Raw genomic sequence first — 21,052 nt, 5'->3', positions numbered from 1 at the left:
TTGGGTTTCGTATACTAGATGGGCATACTTGTCCACACGTTAAGCAGAAGTTGATAGTAATACAACGGAAGGCTTCCCGCTCGCCATACTTCCCTCTCTTGCTGTAGCCGTCGCTATCGGAGAAACAGGCTCAAAAAAGTGTGCAGGATTCCGAGTGTGTAGCAGAATCTTTCAGGCACACCTTCTATGCAGCCTGTTCCACGATGAGAAGCTGCCACAGCTGGCCCGTGGCACCTGCCTCGTACGGAGCATCTTTGTTACACCAGGCCAGCTCATTTTTCGCCCTGCGCAGGCCTCTAAATTTACTGTCACGGAGTCCTTTCTAGCAGCAGTCATTGCACCAGCGCTGTAGGCTCATGTTTACACGATTTCAGCAGTGAGTGGAAGGGGGTACGATGGTTAGAAAGTCATGTCTGGTGACTATGTAATAAGAATGCAATAATTTTTTAGTGTTACAGTGCGTTGCAACGAAATATACAAGTTTAATAAATACCACCATCAGGCTGCATGAAATTGGGCTGAGTCGATAGCCCTATCGAAAATGTCTAAAAGTAGATCAAAACAAGTCAAATATAGTTCATACACACAATGTCTAAAAATTCAGATTGCTTATTGACTTGATTGTTGACTGATCAGGGTAATAAATTTAATTGGCTGACACGAAGCAGATTTAGTAGTGCTTTTACGGTTTACATAGATTCACGCGAAATAGCTGTAGCTTGTGGAAACAAGCTGTCGTGCTACTTAATGGAAATCAAAGCACTTTCGCAGCAATGTGAAAGCGGCAAGCGCAGCAATTTCACGGGGTGAATGCTTTCACATTCCATTTGCATGTACTGAGTGGTCTCCGGATATTTGCTGCAGTATTCACATGCCTCATCTAGTTCCGAATATTTGCTCCGGTATGTTTTCGTCCTCAGGCAACCGGCTAGAGCCTCAGATAGCAAGGTATGAGATCTTTGAGTGGCGTCATCTCGCGTGTGACGTCACTGGGGGACTCCACTGGGGACTCCGCTGCTGGCTGGGTGAAGGTAACTTGAAGCTGGCGGCTGTCCTGCGCTGCGTGAGCTTTTGAAAAGCGAGTCTGCAGGTTTTTCGACCAGTATATATGGAATGTTCCAGCGTACTATTCCCCGCGAAATCGAGCTGAGTAGTCGTCACCAAGCTGAGTGCGGTTTGCTCCTGGCGTCGTCCGCTAGTTATCAGTGTGTTTACGTGCGTGCGCAACGTTGGCTTTTTGCCATTGGTGTTCCGTTTTCGTGGCGCACGCAATGATTTGTCGGCCCTTTTTTGACAATGAACTGCAGGATTTGGCCTTACGCTACGGTGCCTGCGCTGTAATAGTGTGTTTGTCTCTTCAGCGCATGCGGCGTGTCACCCACTATGTTTGCCCCAGACACTCCAATTTTGTTGCGGCCCAACGCGTTAAGCATATCAAGAAAGAAGGTTGATGCCATTCTCAAAAAACCATATGGTCACTGCGGTACGTTAATGCATGCACTGCTTTAGCGACATTGCAGCAAAATGCGGTCTGGAAGGTCTGATACAATTGCGGACAAAATTAGCGGCTAAAGGAAACTTACGTAGTCCTGTGCTACAGTACTGTCTTTCCGATAATTTCTGATTAAAATGGATTACTTGCACCGTTACGCAGCTGGCCCCTGCATGTTAGTCGGCTAAGCGTAACATTTTGCTTCTTTGCTCCTACAGTGGGTAGCATGCACATTCCCCCGAGCTAGATTCGTCCAGCGAGGATAATTAGTGATGTCGTGTAACACAAACAGGCGACCCTTTCTTAGATTATCGTTTCCAATATATTTTGCTCGGTAAGCGGGTCATACCTATTTGAAACGAAAACGAGAAAATTTATAAGTTTAGGTTCGCTGGTAGCATACCGAATAAGTTGCTGGAGCTCTAAACACACAAAGAAAAACAAGGAGACGGGGGTGGGGAGGAGGCAGACGTATAGAGGTGAAATATTTACAAGCTTTTCTGCGTTTTTTTAACATATTGCCACGGGAAACGGTATAAATTACAATATATTTAACAACTATTTACAGCGAGCTGTAGCACTGCCAAGATGGCGGAAAGACAATCTTTTCAATCGTCTTCTTCACCCCAATGGTCAACGTCGTCTTTTCCCGTTGCGCGCAGTCTCATGACAGTATTTATTATTACGCTGATAAAATAATGTTTTCCGAGTGCTTCCCGGTAGTCGGAAAGTGCATTGAACAGAAATAGTATTATGCTAACCGAAACAAACATATTTTTCTGCATTAGAAAGTGTAATAAGATTTATTTATAAGAAAATATTGCAAAGCATGCTTGACAATTGGGAACGATAGCGCGTGGTGTGCTACTAATGTTCAAGGATAACTGTTTCTCACTAAAATAAGGAGACTTTTGTGGTCACAAAAAGTTTTACATTTGCAACCCCTAGTTACTGGAATTATGAGGGAAATGTGAAATTCGCATTCAAATACAATGCCGCTTTGTCAAGGCAAAATATTGCGCGTGAGCCCTGCGATCGTGCTTCATTTTGAAAGCTGTGACGATTCTCATTTACTGGCTCGGCGCGATGTTTTATGTCTGAGTCATGAGGTCGGGTCCCTGCCCGCGAGATATTAGGTCATATGAAAAATAAAAATAGATTAAAAAATTTATTCTGAGATTTTACGTGCCAAAACCATTATATGATTATCAGGCACGTAGTGTAGGGGTGCTATAACGTAAAATGATTCCCAAACTGTTTTGATTCCAATTTCTGCAATCAGCCTCCACGATTGGTCAAAACATTTTCGGGCCATTCCAAACTTCGCCTGTCTGTCACGCGACATCATGAAAACCGCGATAGCTTCCCATGTGATATAACGTGTACACACTGATTATGCATGATTAAAATACACACAAAAAATAATCATTCCTGATTCGAAGCCTTTTCACTATTAGCACTCTGCTATTGGGCCAATGTTTTCTGGCTACGCCCACTTCGCCTGTCTGTCCCGCGACCTCACCAAACCGCGAAAACTCACCACGTCAAAGTGACGTGTACGCGAAAAAAATGCATTAATATGCCGAACAAAACTGAAAATTTTTCTGAATAGCGAGAGACTGCCCCGTTCCGAAAGGAATAGATGGCTGCCCGCCGATCGCTCAGGCCCTCGCTACTCGCACCTGCCGGTGAGCATGTATTTATTCGCGCATGATAAACCTTTTTGCGTGGCAGTAAAACGTTATCGAGCCCTTTCGGCATGCATACGACATCGCTCTGCCAACTCTTCCTTGCTGAGGATCCGTTTTAGCGGCATTCTTTTCCTTCCGTTGCACGCCGCCGCGATTTTCGACCAGCCACCGCAAGCTAAGTAAGGCGAAGCGGACCAATCGGAGAAGCCGGCACCACCCTCTTCATGCGGTTATCTATTTTCAGTGTGCTGGCTCCGCCCCACCGAAACCCTCTCCACTAGAGCGTGCTCCTTGCCTCTCGTCAGCCAATTAGATAAGAAAAACCACTGAGTGTAGACAATGTTATTGGTTTTCAAAGCGAACAAAGGTGACTTCCTATAAACGAGGAGAGTGTTTGATTGGGTTGTTTAGACAAAGCTGCGGGTCTCCGCCCGATGCTTGCATCGGTGGTTACGTAAATTTGACGTCAGGAGTTTGGAATGAAAACAAATTGAAATCATTTTACGTTATAAGTACCCTAGAACTCCGGATTAATTTTGACCTTCTGGGGTTCTTTACCGTGCACCTAAATCTTATGTACACACGAGCGTGTTTGCAATTCGCCCCCATTTAAATGCGGCCACCACGGTCGAATCAGCGACCTCGAGCTAAGCGCGCAACGTCAGATCTACTGGGCGATCACATCGGGTGGTTTTGTGGAAGATACATTTATTATATACAAGGTTTTTTTTGTATTCATAATGCTGGCAGTAATAAAAAATATAGGAAAAAATACAGATGCCAAGTGGAGCGCGTCGTGCTACGCGAGCACTCAGTCACAGTGCGAGTATAGGGCCTAGAATATTGACTAGTGAGCCGTGCACCCGCTCTTTAGTGCGGGAGAGCGTGACACCGTCTGCAATGAATGCCCATGGTAGCCGGCAGGGGTCGTGTAGGTGGGTGTAAAACTCCTGGAAAGAAAACTAATGTAGCGCCAACTAAGCCCCCTGAATAAAACTAAAGGTAGCGACATTCCTCCTCAGCCGGTCTCCATACTTCTCCTCGTCGCTTGCCCTCGTAGTTTGGTGGTTTGCTTCGAGGCGTGCCGGCGTTGCCCATAGTAGTTACACGAGATGAGGTATTAAAAATTTTTGTTGGGTGCTTGTGCACGGATATTTACCGTATTTAAGGCTTGTATATTGTGTGCTGTGCTAGGAGCGATTATGGAACGCATGAAAGAAAGAAAACATGCTAACCAAAGGGATGTTGCAACACCATAGCTATTAAGCTTTCCTCAACCAGTCAAAACGAAAATACAATCTGAGCATAACTAGCAATTAGCACACGGCAAACTATACAGCCGGTCGTACAAGTGGGGTTTCAAATGTAAAATGGCATCCATAAATATAATATTTATCTATGGTTTTCGCAACCTTAGCCGTGCACCCAAATCTGGCGTCACGCACACTGCTTTCCGTTCATGGGGACAATAGTGAGGACAAAAACAAAATGATTGTCGTGGACAAAGTTTTTACCGAATAGTATACAAGCGGAAATGTACAACATACATAGCGCGCACAGCCACCGTGGTATTGATCACGCGGCGTCGTGCAGAGAACGGAACAATGCTTGCATGTTGATCACAGGTGCAACGTACTTTCAACGTGCCCAAACACAGTTCCCGTCATCGTGTGCACGACAGTGCGCGATACTCCATTCAATATCCCAACGTATGCCTTTCTAGCTATAAAGCCCGCTCACAATGGTTAAAATGATTTACACTTGTTAAGAGCAGCGTCTCCTCGCAAAATATTTTTGCAGCGCCTAAAAAGTGACGGACTTTATGCACTCTTAACAATATCGCGCAATACGTCTATAGCACTACATATGACAGCAGATAGCCAACGCACTCCTTAGCTTCATACATTTTTTGACGCAGAGGCGCTGGTTTTCGGTAGCGCAATCAGGAGAAAAATATCTCAACGAGAACCAAGAAAGCAAGCCTCGCACAAGTCTACCGAAGGCTAAGCTTAACCATGCCCGAGTTCCGTGGCCCGTTAATTAAGCTTTATGAGTTTCTTAAAATTAGGCACTGGAACGCACGCGAAGACCACCCATGCAAATCAGTTATGAGGCCAGGGGGCACAAAGTGAGATGATAATTAATTATCGCTGTCAGTAGCCGAATGAACTAAAATACACTAATGAACTTTTTATTGACTGCAGTAAGTGTGTACGTTTGTATTCAGAAGTTAGAGGTGGTCGTGTTTCTACATAGTTTCACTTGGAAGAATTCTTCTAGCATGTATGTGCTCCGAGATATCCGACTCCAAATTTGAATTGTCGTTCGCATGATTACGCATTCAAGAGAGTTAGGATCGGCGCAAAGCTCCTCCCTGATGTGACGCGGCTGTTGCGTGCGGCGTTGAGTCTGGCAACAGGGCGGAGGCAAAAACACTTTGATGTAGCACCTACTGAGAAACAGAAAGCTGTATCGGGAGTTTCTCATGTTGCTCTACAATTTTCTCATTGTCACTTTTCATCTAGTTATAGTAATTGAGAAGTTGATCAATTATTTAAGACCAATTCTCTAATTAAGCGGAATGCAAAAAAATAATCTGGGTATCGCCAAGTGACGACAAACAGCATTACCTAAGTTCGGTCTCGCTACGTGGCATTTGCATATTTTTAATGTTTGGCCCAAGTTAACTGAAACACCTTGTATATTTCAGCGAACACTTTCACAAATTTTTAAACATCCCAGACAAAAAATCCGACAGGCTGTCGGCTTGTCGGCTATATGTTATTTTGGCCTGTCGGCCTGTAAGCCTGTGGGCTTGTCAGCCTGTCGGTGTCAGCCTGTCGGCGTCCGCCTGTCGGTGTCGGCCTGTCGGTGTCAGCCTGTCGGTTTCAGCCTGTCGGTTTGTAATCCTGTCGGAACATTCTATTCCGACAGGCCGCGATTGCGGCAGTATTCTCTGGCAATCACTTTCAGCGATAGTTTCACTTTCGCGAGAGTTCATGGCTCGGCCCACGAAAGCTCTTGCATTTTCCCGACGCTTGTGCGCAGGCATGCAGTGCCGATTCTCGCAAAAGTGAAACTACCTCCGAATGTGATTTTCCGAGAATACGATCCCTAGTGGCGTCATCAAGCATGCTTTATTATGCTGTCAGACAGTTCCTAAATAGAAAATACACCTTTGATTGATGGTTTCAAAGTTTTATTGCACAGTAATTCACACGCAGCCATCATATACATGCAAACAAAAATACTGTATTTACTGTACATAGGTACTATTTCTCGAAATAAATGAAGCTACTCAATCTATGTTACCAACAAATTTCTACCTATATTCATGAAAAAAGCTAGCAAAAGTACCGAGGCAATGGCATTCCTCTGCCATGCCTGGGTTCAAGCAGCACACGGGCGCCTGCTTTACTAGTACATTATTTGTAACCTGTAGTAAATATACACAACAAAGTAGAAAGCAAAACTAGTATTAAGAAATCTAATAAAGTATGTTTGGGGACCATCATTGGAGACAAGCAAAGTCTCAACATGGGTTAAGAATGTGCGAGGGGGCCTGCCAGCTGAGATTCAGACTGGTTTTAAATGATGCTGCATATACAGCACACTCGACAGCGTTAAAGACATCGTCATTTGGGGTGCCGAGGACGCCAGTGCAGCATCCATCAAGGATGACTTCTCTGGCAAGTACGAAGAGGATCCAGCTTGCAGCATTGACTCGCCTCCCTTGTCAAAGGCTAAAAAGGCCAAGATGACCAAAGTGAGCGCCATCATCAGGGCAGCATACGAGGCTTCTCCGGAGCTACCAAAACACACGAGCATGAAGAAGTGGACGCTCTTGGTATTTACGTCACATATGAAGAATATACCACGGTGGTGGTCGTGGCACACCGACAGCATATGAATTCAACAGAACTAGGAAGGGTCCTGCTGTAAAAGGTGGGATGCCCCTGAGTGGGCAATACAGCAGGGAAGAAACAGTTTTGCTGCTTAACATACCGAAGAGGGAAAATTTGTTTCAGCAATCCCAAAGAACATGAGCACGGAACACAACCAACGCAGAAGAAAAGCACGATCAAAGACCTTACAAAACAAACATGGAAGAAATCCAGACATATACTACACGGACGTGCATAGAGTGGCAACAAATTCACAATAGTCCACAGTGATAACTGGCTCCATTCGGACCCCTTTGGCTTGCACGGAGGAGGCAGCAGCCATAGCACTGGCCTTTCAAGATGCAGAAGAACAATCTCCATTGGTCCTGACGTACTCCCAGGCAGTGGTCCATTCATATATAACGGGCACCATTCCACACAAAATCCACAGCATGCTAGGCACCACCCTAGAATGGCACCACACAATAATGTAGTGCCCGGCACACTCTGGGCACAAGGGAAATGAGAAGGCCGACCAAACTGCTCGAGGATCCCTACGAGGAACCCCTGATCCACTTTCAAAAGATGAAGCGCCAACAGTGACAGCACATTAGGAAGGAACAAAGACAGGACAGGCGCTACTTGCAACTGTTTATTGTGGTCAAAGGTGGTTGAATATATAGCCATGGGGAGAGGGGGGACGAAAAAGGCGGAACACTGATTGTATGAATGCGCACGCGTGAGAACACTGAAGATGTGCATGAAGGAAATGGCGAATCTAAAACTTATCTAAAAACACACTTTCATTTGTGTATATATTCAGAGACGGGGAGCTGACACATGTTTCCCCTCTCTTCCTAATCTGGTTGGCCTCCAACAATTCACGTGCCACAGAGTCTTTACTTTTAAACAAGATTGTAGTATCTTGAAGCCTTGCTTCACATGCTTGTTTATTTTCATTGCCGCAGGCCTTGCAATGAAGAGGCAAGTTTGAGCCATAACCATATTTCAATGAAAGCTTATGCTCCCGCAGGCGATCATTAATACATCGGCCAGTTTGGCCGACGTACTCTTTCCCACACTTCAGTGGTATACAGTATACAACTCCTTCCTCACACTTCACAAAAGGATTCGTATGTTTAATGGAACACCCTGCTTTCTTAGAGTTATCAGAACCAATCAGGCGGCACAAAGTAGCAAGTTTTCGGGGTGCGGAAGAAACCACAGGAATTTTGTATTTCACGGCGACGTGTTTAAGATTGTGCGCCACTTTGTGAGAATACGGAATCACCACTGGTTTGGCTTTCTTTTCGAATGTTTGACCTTCTTCAGTGCTTACTTTTCTTTCTTTTTTCACCTTTTTCAATAACGCCTCCGAAACTGCACTTAAAACCGAACAAGGGAAGCCAGCCTTCCTCAATTTCAAAATCTGTTCGTCAAAGCTTCCTTGTGCCTTATGACAGCACGATTTTTTAAGGGCGGATTCGAGGCACATAGTGGCAATCGCACGTTTAACAGTCTTGGAGTGTGTAGACTCATACGGCACCAATTCCTTGTGGGCACGGGGTCGATACATCCAGCAGGAACCTTCGTCAGTAAGGGTTATGTCAAGATCTAAAAACTGCAAGCTGTTATCCTTGGCTAGTTCAAAAGTAAAATCTAAACAGCACGGCAAAGGCTTAGATTTTACTTTTGAACTAGCCAAGGATAACAGCTTGCAGTTTTTATATCTTGACATAACCCTTACTGACGAAGGTTCCTGCTGGATGTATCGACCCCGTGCCCACAAGGAATTGTTGCCGTACGAGTCTACACACTCCAAGACTGTTAAACGTGCGATTGCCACTATGTGCCTCGAATCCGCCCTTAAAAATTCGTGCTGTCATAAGGCACAAGGAAGCTTTGACGAACAGATTTTGAAATTGAGGAAGGCTGGCTTCCCTTGTTCGGTTGTAAGTGCAGTTTCGGAGGCGTTATTGAAAAAGGTGAAAAAAGAAAGAAAAAGAAGCACTGAAGAAGGTCAAACATTCGAAAAGAAAGCCAAACCAATGGTGATTCCGTATTCTCACAAAGTGGCGCACAATCTTAAACACGTCGCTGTCAAATACAAAATTCCTGTGGTTTTTTCCGCACCCCGAAAACTTGCTACTTTGTGCCGCCTGATTGGTTCTGATAACTCTAAGAAAGCAGGGTGTTCCATTAAACATACGAATCCTTTTGTGAAGTGTGAGGAAGGAGTTGTATACCGTATACCGCTGAAGTGTGGGAAAGAGTACGTCGGCCAAACTGGCCGATGTATTAATGATCGCCTGCGGGAGCATAAGCTTTCATTGAAATATGGTTATGGCTCAAACTTGCCTCTTCATTGCAAGGCCTGCGGCAATGAAAATAAACAAGCATGTGAAGCAAGGCTTCAAGATACTACAATCTTGTTTAAAAGTAAAGACTCTGTGGCACGTGAATTGTTGGAGGCCAACCAGATTAGGAAGAGAGGGGAAACATGTGTCAGCTCCCCGTCTCTGAATATATACACAAATGAAAGTGTGTTTTTAGATAAGTTTTAGATTCGCCATTTCCTTCATGCACATCTTCAGTGTTCTCACGCGTGCGCATTCATACAATCAGTGTTCCGCCTTTTTCGTCCCCCCCTCTCCCCATGGCTATATATTCAACCACCTTTGACCACAATAAACAGTTGCAAGTAGCGCCTGTCCTGTCTTTGTTCCTTCCTAATGTGCTGTCACTGTTGGCGCTTCATCTTTTGAAAGCTATGCACCAACTAGCCCCACAACGTGTTTTACTGGAATACCCCTGATCCACCAGCACGACATCCTCGGAGACCAAAGAGACAAAAATACAGCCACCTACACCCAGACCGTACAGGGAAACAGGCCAGGTACTGGCTCTTCTTACAAACACACATCATCATCAACCTATACTTATGTCCACTGCAGGACGAAGGCCTCTCCCTGCGATCTCCATTACCCCTGTCCTGCGCTAGCAGATTCCAACTTGCGCCTGCAAATTTCCTAACTTCATCCCCCCACCTAGTTTTCTGCCATCCTCGACTGCGCTTCCCTTTCTTGGTATCCATTTTGTAACCAATGATCCACCGGTTATCCATCCTACGCATTACATGGCCTGCCCAGTTCCATTTCCCCTCTTAATGTTAACAAGAATATCGGCTATCGCCATTTGCTCTCTGATCCACACTCTTCCCATCTCTTTAAGATAGACCTAATCTTTTTCGTTCCTTCGCTATTTGTGTGGTCCTCCACGCATATCCATACATCCAAATACTTCACAAGATGCATACACCCTGCCACTTCCCTTGGTGGGCCAAGTCTCGTCCTGTAATGTGGATATGTAAGCAACGACTTCCAAATTCTAAATTCACCCCCTAACGGCACAAATTCCAAGCAACAGGCAGCGTCCCGGGACGTTTGGCTTGCTAGCGAAAATCTAGAGAGCCAGAGAGCTCTTCTCGATCAAGCCCAGCAAGCTGCAGAGACCAATGGAGCTCTAAACTGAGGCACCCACCCACCACCCAAGACCCTTAAGAGAAATAATTTAAGTTTACACTACTACTGCTAAAGAAAGATATTGGCTGACTTAATTCAAACTAAAATTTTCTAAATTTCTCAACTAATTCAATATATAGTGGTCGACCTATACTCATGTTGGACCTATTTTTTAGTAAATACGGTAAGCACTAACTCCACAAAGAAAGGTAGAAGTGCTAAGCTGGTAAGGTAAATATACAAAGTCTGTCCCAGAAGTTTGAGCAGTTCATGTCACTACATTCTCTGCCGCGTTTTTGCTGGCTCAGTGCACAAACTTTTGGGACAAGCCCCGTAGCAATCAGTACCAGTAGCACTACCTTCTTGGCGCGTCAGCGAGTTTCTGCACCAATTGCCTGCGCACTTCTTTCAATCTTTTTTTTTCTCGTCTTCCGGCATGACACGGTTGCCTATGAAGATCCGGAGGAGGCCTGCGCAAGAAAAGCAATCACGAGTACAAAATTAATGAAAGCATCTAAACAATAATTTCCAGCATGCACAGTGCAAGTTCCCAACAATATGCCCACGGTTCAATGAAATATTTTTGCAAAGCTGCATTTTCAATAACCAAACTGCAGATTACTTTTTTCATGTTAACTCACATGCCTCAAATTCTTTCTACAGTTTTAACATGAAATATTTCAGTAGCAGATGATCGCAACACAGTGCTTTAGCACTAGCTTCGCTTTTACTGTGGCTATTTGCATGTGCCATCTATACATGAGTAGATCAGTTCATTAGAACAGTATGTTCATATACTTTTCAAGGATGACAACTTTTGTGGTGTCACGGCTGGTCTGGCCTCAGTCCTTCCCTTGGATCGCGACTTGTTGGACAAAGTCCCGGTCACGCTTCTGTTCTTAAGCTCATCTGGCATCCAATACGTTGTGGACGCCATACGGCAGAACATAGACGTAGACCGCAACAATGTCCCCCAAGCAGCCTTTTCTATTCATTGCCCGGATCCAGCATACACCTGCAATATATAATAACACATACATAGCTTGTAGCTAACAGGTTTTATACTGGACGATATACACTATGCATTTTCTCAACTCTACTGTTTTCTGGCATTCTGGCCATTTATTAGTTGTAGTGGGCTCACCTGCATGAGCAGAACGAAATTATACAGTAAAATTTAAAAAAATCTTTTAGACAATCCCACATAAAAATCTCCCAAGCATAAATAGCAATCGCTGAATTTGTTAAATTGACAATGATCTGCAAGAATATTCACTGCTATCTATAGCTCGATGAACTCACTAACATCTACCTTGACATTGGGTAGCCGAATTTCAAATACATGTGTTGTCTGTAGGACCACTCTTTATTTTCAGGTTGATCTGTGCGGTCACTAGATGCAATATAGAAATGTGCACAAGCATTGCGTTCCAAGGACTGCATGATTACATAATTATGCCATCAACATTAATGTACACATACAGAAAAAAAAAACCTTCACACACGTGACATGGCTGCATAAACGTACACTCTCCAACTGAAAAACACACGTAGCACGCCTGCCTGGCAGTCCTTGCAAGGAATTTTATAGACGATGCCGGGATATTTTTCTTTTTCGAGGCAGTCTTTGACTAGGACGAGTTGTTGTTTTAGCTTGCTTGAAGGGATGTGGCAGATTTGTCCATCATAATCTTTGAAAATTCTTGACATTGACTCACTCATGCCTCATGCATAGGGGAGAGCCGCCCGTTTCCTTGTTCTCATCGGCCTGATGACACGCTTTTCTTCAGTCTTTATAAACTGGCCATGGTAGCCATTACTGACCAAATCCTGCGCCACTCTCTTCAACTCAGCTCTGCGTGCATCAGTAGTCGAGCACAATCGGAATGCACGGGTGAACAGTGTAGAGGCAACAGATCGTTTGTGTCTAACGGGATGGGCCGAATCAAAGTGCAGATATTTCCCTGTGTGCGTAGGCTTCCGATAAACGCTTGTTGAAAGGCCGGATGCAGTACGCATGACTTCAACGTCAAGGAAAGCCAGGCGACCATTAACTTCTTCTTCAACGGTGAATTCTATTGTGCTTTGGAAAGAGTTCAAGTGCTGCAGAAAAGGTACGACGTCTTTGCGGCAGATAATGGAAAAACAATCGTCGACATACCGCAGGAACAATTTTGGAGCGGGCTGGAATGTCGTGAGGGCTTTACCTTCGAGGGCTTTCCAAAGCACAATAGAATTCACCGTTGAAAAAGAAGTTAATGGTCGCCTGGCTTTACTTGACGTTGAAGTCATGCGTACTGCATCCGGCCTTTCAACAAGCATTTATCAGAAGCCTACGCACACAGGGAAGTATCTGCACTTTTATTCGGCCCATCCCGTTGGACACAAACGATCTGTTGCCTCTACACTGTTCACCCGTGCATTCCGATCGTGCTCGACTACTGACGCACGCAGAGCTGAGTTGAAGAGAGTAACGCAGGATTTGGTCAGCAATGGCTACCCTAGCCAGTTTATAAAGACTGAAGAAAAGCGTGCCGCTGAACCCCCATCAGGCCGATGAGAACAAGGAAACGGGCGGCTCTCCCCTATGCACGAAGCGTGAACGAGTCAATGTCAAGAATTTTCAAAGATTATGATGTACAAATCTGCCATGTCCCTTCAAGCAAGCTAAAACAACAACTCGTCCGAGTCAAAGACTGCCTCGAAAAAGAAAAATATCCCGGCATCATCTACAAAATTCCATGCCAGGACTACCAGGCGTGCTACGTAGGCGAGACGGGAAACTTTAAAAGAAGGCTACAGCAGCACCGCAATGATGTAGCCAAAGGACACACGGTTTCCAGCGCCCTAGCAGAGCATCATGAGAAGACTGGTCACAGTATTAACTGGCATTCGGCTTTCATCATCAAAAGAGAGAAGAAATTATCCCGATAGCTTCTTGAATCATTTTGCATACTACAATCTACGACTAACACAATAAACCGGACACGGGGCCCCCTCCTTGAGTTGTACGCAAGGGCCTTACGTCTTCCAACGCATATATAATAAAGATCACCATGCATTCGTTCATTGTGAACAAGGCACCCGTAGTGAGTGCCAAAACGTCAATCTGTTGTTTTTGTGTTCTTCAGTTGGCGAGTGTATGTTTATTCAGCCATGTTCTTTCCTCGCCAGACAAGTTTTCGTCAAACCCTAGATTTCATCACACAAGTGACATTACCATAATAAAGGATTAATTAGTCCACCAATTATGTTTTCTCGCGCTGTTTTGGAGACCTGCGTCACTACGAGCGCAGTGCACCATCTAACTTATAGTAGAAGTACAATTTCATTTTATATAGTTATTTCTTCTGTGTGGCAGCAATTTTTTTATGGGCTTGGAAGACGCAGCGAAAATGGCCATCTCCACAAGCACCGAGATCGCTTTATGGCGGCTTAGTTAGAGGAGCCATCAAGCTAGTCTCGCACAGAACTGTTTCTTCATGCCCACTATCCCACTGCTGTCATTTCTGCACACTCTTAATTTTACTACCACCAGCAAATGCAGATGATCTGCAAACACTTCTCGTACATTTGTATGCATTGAGAGCAAGCATAGTTGTGCTTTCATGGGACACTGTTCTACACAGGAAATTGTGGCAATAGTGTTAAGCAACAATAAACACAACTAAAACATTTATGTGAGACAAAAATACCAGAGCAAGCATATTACCAGGGTCAGATTTTCTACTTGGCCACTCCAGCCAATCAAAAGTGGCTGCAGTAGAGTGCTGTAAACTGACCCCTTTTCATTTATTTTGGTATGTCTGTGGTGTAGCAAGCCAATGACAACAGCACCAAAGGGGCGTCATGTACTCGGCCACTTGCGGAAAGCAACATGCGATCATGATGCTGCATGGCACAGCTGATAGACATAAGCTGCCTGCATACATAATTTATAAGAAGAAGCCACTGCCGGCTTAAGAAGCCTTTCCCAGAAATGCTGCCACACAGGCAAATGCGAACAGGCGAATGACGAGTGCCACGTTTGACTAGTGGATTAGGATCACATGGCAACGTCACCCAAGAACTGTCTCCTTGTCCTTGATATGTACTGTGGGCACCTTACTGACAGCATGAAGGCTGTGCTCTCCCAAGCTTGAATGGACATCGCTATTATACCAGGTGGCATGATGGACCAGCCTCAGCCACTTGACGTCTGTATCAACAAGCATTTTGAGGATGGATTGCCTGCGGAAATACTTCGCGATCTGGCCGAGTGATAAAGCGTATAAGCTAACAGCAACAGGTTGTACTAAATGCACATAACACAAGTGGCGAGCTGGGTCACTGCAGCATGGGACACACCATGAAGCTTGATTGCATGCTTTCAAGGAGTGCAGCATCTAAAGTGCACTAAATGGCACCAAAAATTGTCTGCTCTTTTATGCTGACAACGATAAGAAGGTAAGCAACAAGGCTAGCAGCAACAACAACACTGCATGGGCTGGGACGGGTCGTGACTAATAAATGCTGTTCGCGTTTTATGTCTGTTGCCCTAACTTGTCCGGCTTACATTCAAGAAAAACACTTTTTTCACCGGCTTCAGACCTTCAGGTGCTGGCTTAGGAGTGAGACCGGCCTAGATTTGAATAAATATGGTACTCGGCCATAAATCTAGTTCGTGGATCATACACAGCTACTTACATCCATAACGGAAAAACAAAAGGGACATAGTTCAGTTTCTTTCCCCACTCTGAAATGTACGAGCCCTTTCAGAACGTAAATGTAACATCGATCCTTAAAAAACAGTTCTATGACTTTTAAAGTTACCTTTCCGTCATCTCTTGAGGATCCGATGACAACATCGATGGCCTCTCCAGTGAATATGTCCATGTCAGCTACAAAAGAAAATGTACAACTTTTCCCTTGAATTGCCAGGTCTCATAAAAGGTAAGGATTTAAGACTTCAAAAGCAATATAGGAGTCCCATGCTATCGAAAGAGCATAATGTAACCATTACACATTGCCGGGGTATATAAACCAAAAATGTCTGTCAGGAACATTGTGTGGGACATACCACACACTGGTACCTTGCAAACATGACCTGTACAATGACGCTGCAATAATACATAGGTAATTATTTCTGCCTACACTCAAGGAACTCGGGTACAGTCAAACCTCATTAATACGTACCCGCTTAATGTGTAATTGCAGTTTAAATGTAGTCGCGAAGATTCCCCCACCCAGCCCCCATTGAACCCCATGCCTGACCGCTTAAGCCGTAGTCACTCATTTGCCATCAAATGGTTATTGCATACTATTTTCCTTCTAGTTCTACACGCACAGGCACAAATTCGGCAAAATTTCATGCACTGAAAAATGAAAGGTGAAATCGGTTGTACAATATTGTAATGTAGCATTTCTCAAATTTTTAGAAGGCATTTTTTCTCTTAAAAAGGGAAACCATACGACTTATATCCTTTATGTTTGTATATACTATGTAATAATAGTTACGTGTCCATGTTTCGTTTATGTTGCTTCACAGATACTTTCAAATTTGAGAAAAAGCACTCCGCATGAAAATGTAGCCTTCACCAGTTGGTCTTTGGTAGCTTTTTCTGGTAAACTGTTAGGTTCTGTTAAAAACAAAATTCAGTTGCATGCTTTTGAATGGCGTGCCCACCATATCTATTTGGTCAAGAAAAAAAAGTGAAATATACAACCGGCTTCGATCTCGTGAAATTTCTGACATGACCGGGCATGAATCAATGTTAGCATGAGTAGGCGTCAGTGACATCATAAGAGCAAATGTGAAAAAGTGCAAACGGTTGCAAATCTATGATGATGAGTGCCTATAGGCTCAAATGAATGGACCTTTTTCCAATTCAGCTATGCACATGGGCATGCCCCAGCTGCATTACATGCCGCGCCGCCACTATCACAGGGCAGGTGTGCGAAGTGAGTGCGTGAACCCTTGCATGATCCGCGGCAATTTCCTGAGCTTGAGTTGCTGATCAATAATTTTTCTTGTGTTCTGGGCAAGAATATTGGTTAAAGGAAACACTTAGCTGTTTGTGGGAAAGACTGCAAGCACTTTTGTCGATGAAAAGACTCTGTGAACTAACGCTCGAGCGATAGGCGCAGCGTTTGCGACAAAACTCCTGCAGGCACTTTCTGTACCGTCGATTGCACAAACCGGCGTGGAATGGTGAACATTGTACTGAAGTGGAGCGCACGGTCAAATTAAAAAAAAAAGTACCCCATGTTATCAGTGAGTTATCACGCAATTCTTGCTGAGTGAGGTAAGCCTGCGTTCTGGTAACAGCATGATGCTGGCGCTGTGATTATTGGACTTCTCGCCTTACGACCGACTCGGAAGTCACGGCGATGTTTTAATCTACGGGTATGTATACCGCACGGATTTTACCATTGGCTTAAGAATGTGCTACCGCATGCAAGCGGAAATAGCTGTACGGTTACATGGGGCCAAACGAAAAGAAGAATCTCGCCACACAGCCGATCAGAATGCATCGTTCAAGGCCAAAGCGACACACGCGTGGTGCCGCATTATGCAAAACTCGCGAGTCTTACTTTTTGCAGGCAAATGAAGCTTTATGCACCTGACAAAACAACGTGTTGCGTCCACTTACATTCTGCTTACCCCCCCGTACTGTGTTGCGTTCACTTAGTCCCCAGTACCATGCCATATACGATACATATCTCGATATAAAACAACACTTGCCCTGCAGTGCACTCGCAGTATGTGTGCAGAAGTTTTGCATGTTGTTTGTTCATCATGGTGAGCTGCTTGCATGCCCGCTCTTGAGGGCAAGCTCGTACGCACGTGCATGCGTCTGTTGACCGCCTCCTTCAAGTCGAGCCACTCAAAACGACGGTCGAGTTTATCCTGAAGAAAGTCCTGCCACGGCGCGTTTCACGCTCACACATGCCTTCGCCAGTTGAGTTAAAGTACTGACCAAGCTGCTGAAGAACAAAAGCCGGCGCATCTCTCAAATCTTGGTTACAAATGGCCTGCACATCGCATCAGCATGCTGCCATTGCATCAGTAAATGTAAAATGTGTTATTGCTACATGTGAGCAAATACATGCGCGCTAGAGCAGGACAATGAGAAGCTGCTTCAGCAACACAAGCGACAGAAGAAAAAAAAAGCAGGGACAGCCGTCGCAAGAGACTGCTTGGTCAAACGCTACCATGCTTTGCGTAGAGGCGAGAAGCGGTGGGAGCGTGTGTGTGTTGCCCGTCAAATTTAGTTGAAGTGACGGCCGCTAGAGGGGTCGCTTACTGGAAAAAGGTCCATTTGTAAGGTAGTGGCGGTGAGTAAGCACTGCTGAGCGTGGACGAATATCAGTGAGTGTGAAGTACTGCACAACTAGAAAAAATTGGTGCTTGAAACTGAACAGTGCTGTACAAAAAATGTACTCTTACCATGCTCCTGTGACAAAGGTGCCATAGAGGCCATGGCAGTTATAATTCCTGTAAAAATTACACAATAAGATGAACACAGACATGGAAGTGCAATTTGAAGTCATAGAAAGCCACACACAAATGTCTTCATGCACAAATATGCACTACATTGTGTCCACTGCAGAGCTCACTTCCTTTGCAAAAAGATGCAATGCTCTTGTAAGGCCTTCAACAAGCCTTAAGTATAAACCGCATGCACGCGATCTTGCACGCAACAGCGACAAGTGACGTGACGGAGATGACTGTCGCATTCGCTCGTCGCCTACAAGTCGTACCACACGCGAGCGATGACTTTGAGCGCTGTTTCCCCGGTGTTGCTGGTATGAGGGCAGCAAATACGCGCCGTAACTGGTGTGACGCATGCTCTATTAGTTTAACTTGATATGTTTTACTGTAAAGAGCACCATAAATATTTCTTAAGGTCTTGCACTAGGTTCTTATCTTTGTGCGTATCAAAATTGAGTCATTCGCTTGTTCCGTGCGACAATCGGTTGTACTTGACTGATGTACATCCTGTTCTGGCTTCGCGCTATTGGCTAGTCGCTCATAGAAAGTCGTTCCGGCGACGAGTTGTAGATTACCAGAACCAAGCGATCAAGCGACAAGAACGAGTGATCAGTTTGCGCGACGGCTTGTTCCGTCGCTCGTCGCCGTCGCGCACAAAATCGCTCGCATGCGGTTTGGGCTTGGGTAAAAAATACTAGCATGTCGCGCCATTTTTTTTTATATAAAGCACAGCCACATGACACAAATCAGTAACAACATATAAATCTAAAATCTTGTCAACTTTCAGTTGCCATACCTTTGGTGCTCTTGCCCTTTTCTAAGGACAGATTTCTGAGCCTTTTCGACGTGTGCAGCACCATTTCTTCAGTTTCTGCATTGCATTTAACAAGGCATTACAAAGCTGACACTGCCGACAGGCAGCAATGTTAGGTGATAAACATTCAAGTGTCATAATAACAAATCAGGCCAGAATATCAGTTCCTCTGGTCTCCCCCTGGCATTACTCTCGTTTCATCCTTTCATGAATGCAAAGCATTTGCAAGCGTGGCTCCCACGTCCACTACACGACAGATACCCGTTCATGCAGCAGACAGGTTCTCATGTGGCATATGTTTTTCCATCAGACTAAATATGGAGCCGCTTAACATTTACGCCCAAAATTATGTGTCCAAAACTAAAATTCTGCTGCTAACTGCCAAAAGCACACATTTGCGCCGATGGCCCCTCCTGCGAAGCAGTGTCTACCTTGAGCGTCCGCGGCAGTGCGTGCTGCACCCCCTCCCCATTTCATAACGCCGACCCTTCCAGACATATCGCAGACTGCCCGAGACTCTAATCAAAGGAGAGATACGTCTCGAGCAGCCAGGCCTAAACCCCAAAGTCACGCTACGAGATTGCGCCGGACATTTGCTTACTGCACAATGAGCGGGACAAAGCACATGCCGGTGAAGATTAAATCGTTCGAAATGTTAGTCGTATAAACATTTAAGGTGTGCTTATTAACGAATGAGTAGAACTTACCAGCCATGTGCAGCACTCTGTCGCATCGCCGTTCCACCACACGTCGTAGAGGACAATTGGATCGAAATCCACGACATTCTCTGGGTTAAAGTTTTGCACTGCGGTGTGCCTGACAACCGCAGTGGTCATGTCCACTTCATATTCAACGAATACAAGCATCTCGAGCTTAACACAGTGCAACGCAGTCGTTCTCGCTTAGATGACAGCTGTGGCTATGGCCGTGGATTCTATGGATGCGGATTGGCATGCGACTTCGACTGCCACCACTGCATCACCCAAACCAAACCAAAACAGAAAAGAAAAATACTACTAAAGCAATGCCGTACAACAGTAGTGGGTGGAAGCATGGAGGAAGATAAAAAAAAAACTTTTTTTTTTCAAGTTGTTTCCTTCCTCCATGGGTGGAAGGTACAAAGTTGTACAGTTGTACAGATAAGAAATGTTGAGAACTGCATCAGGCTTAAGCATTCTTAAAATGACATCCCAACTCATGAGAGTAATTATGAATTCGACATCGATCGTTTGTGTGTTTTGTATACGTGGTCAATGAACACGATTGTTGGCGTTCATTCATTTTGCCCACCGGGTCATGTAGAGTGGCATGATCAGATTTCTCTGAGCGCAATAAAAAAATTTTCAGCGCACGCAAACTCGCACAACACAGACACAGATGCACATGCGCGCGGGCCGCGATTTTGTAGCGATTCCGTCTCCGATGATATTCCTTGTTGCACTTTTCGCGCTTTGTCAGGGGTCAGAGCGACGCCCCGCCCGCGTTATCAAAGCGATCAGGACCGCGATTTTGTATCAAGGCATTATGACTTATTCTACTCTATTCTTATCATCCACCGCTCACGGCCGGCTGATCCCGTTGATAATGCGAGCGGACCGTCGCTCCGTCCACTGAAAAAGCACGATAAGCGCGTAAAGACATTATTACATTAAAGGCATCGCTACCAAATACCGGCCTAGCCGGCCATGAGCGGTGGATGATAAGAGGGGCATATGATCGAGCGGAAGGCATCGCTACAAAATCGTGGCCCTGCAGTAATCAAAAAGAGTTTTGGAAGTGAGCGTTTGCGTTGTAACTTCTCTGCCTGGGCATGCACGTTAGGTTTATCGCTCTGTCATGCATTGTCAAGCAGCTGACCGCGTCTATTAGCCTGGATAATATATATATACACACGAAGGCCAAGAGCGCGCGGCCAATGCGGCTTACAGAAAAAAAAAAAAAAAAACATGCTTTTCATGCCGCAGCAATGCAGCACACGCATCGTTAACGTAGGAGCTGATCAATTACATATATGCACATGGATATTATTATGCAAAATGACACCGCCGAACAAGGAAACCTTAAACAGCTTGTTTCTATTTAGAAACGGTGATCATGCATGCAAACTAATTAACAAAAGACTGCACATTTCTGCCCAAGTAATAAATGAAGAGGAAGTACAAGCTTAATTGAATTG

The 21,052-nt window shown here is 44.9% G+C and overlaps 1 protein-coding gene across 2 annotated transcripts; it reads right to left on the bottom strand.

Annotated features, from left to right (window-relative positions):
* Positions 1–5,919: 5,919 nt before the first annotated feature.
* On the bottom strand, positions 5,920–19,913 carry LOC125942271 (uncharacterized). 2 transcript variants are annotated; one of them, XM_049660438.1, is made up of 6 exons: positions 19,584–19,913; positions 18,859–18,933; positions 18,018–18,065; positions 15,401–15,468; positions 11,387–11,603; positions 5,920–11,058 (listed from the first exon to the last, which is right to left on the bottom strand). In XM_049660438.1, exon 6 carries the CDS (start codon positions 8,803–8,805, stop codon positions 7,846–7,848), a length of 960 nt encoding a protein of 319 aa, XP_049516395.1. In that variant the 5' UTR covers positions 8,806–11,058; positions 11,387–11,603; positions 15,401–15,468; positions 18,018–18,065; positions 18,859–18,933; positions 19,584–19,913; the 3' UTR covers positions 5,920–7,845. The 2 variants fall into 2 exon arrangements, with proteins under 2 accessions (XP_049516395.1, XP_049516394.1); XM_049660437.1 differs by having other exon boundaries at positions 5,920–11,603.
* Positions 19,914–21,052: the final 1,139 nt, after the last annotated feature.

This window comes from Dermacentor silvarum, chromosome 1 (assembly GCF_013339745.2).
Source record: "Dermacentor silvarum isolate Dsil-2018 chromosome 1, BIME_Dsil_1.4, whole genome shotgun sequence".
Lineage (NCBI taxonomy): Eukaryota > Metazoa > Arthropoda > Arachnida > Ixodida > Ixodidae > Dermacentor > Dermacentor silvarum.
The sequence above is the reverse complement of the archived record's forward strand: the minus strand, read 5'-3'. Positions and strand labels throughout refer to the sequence as shown.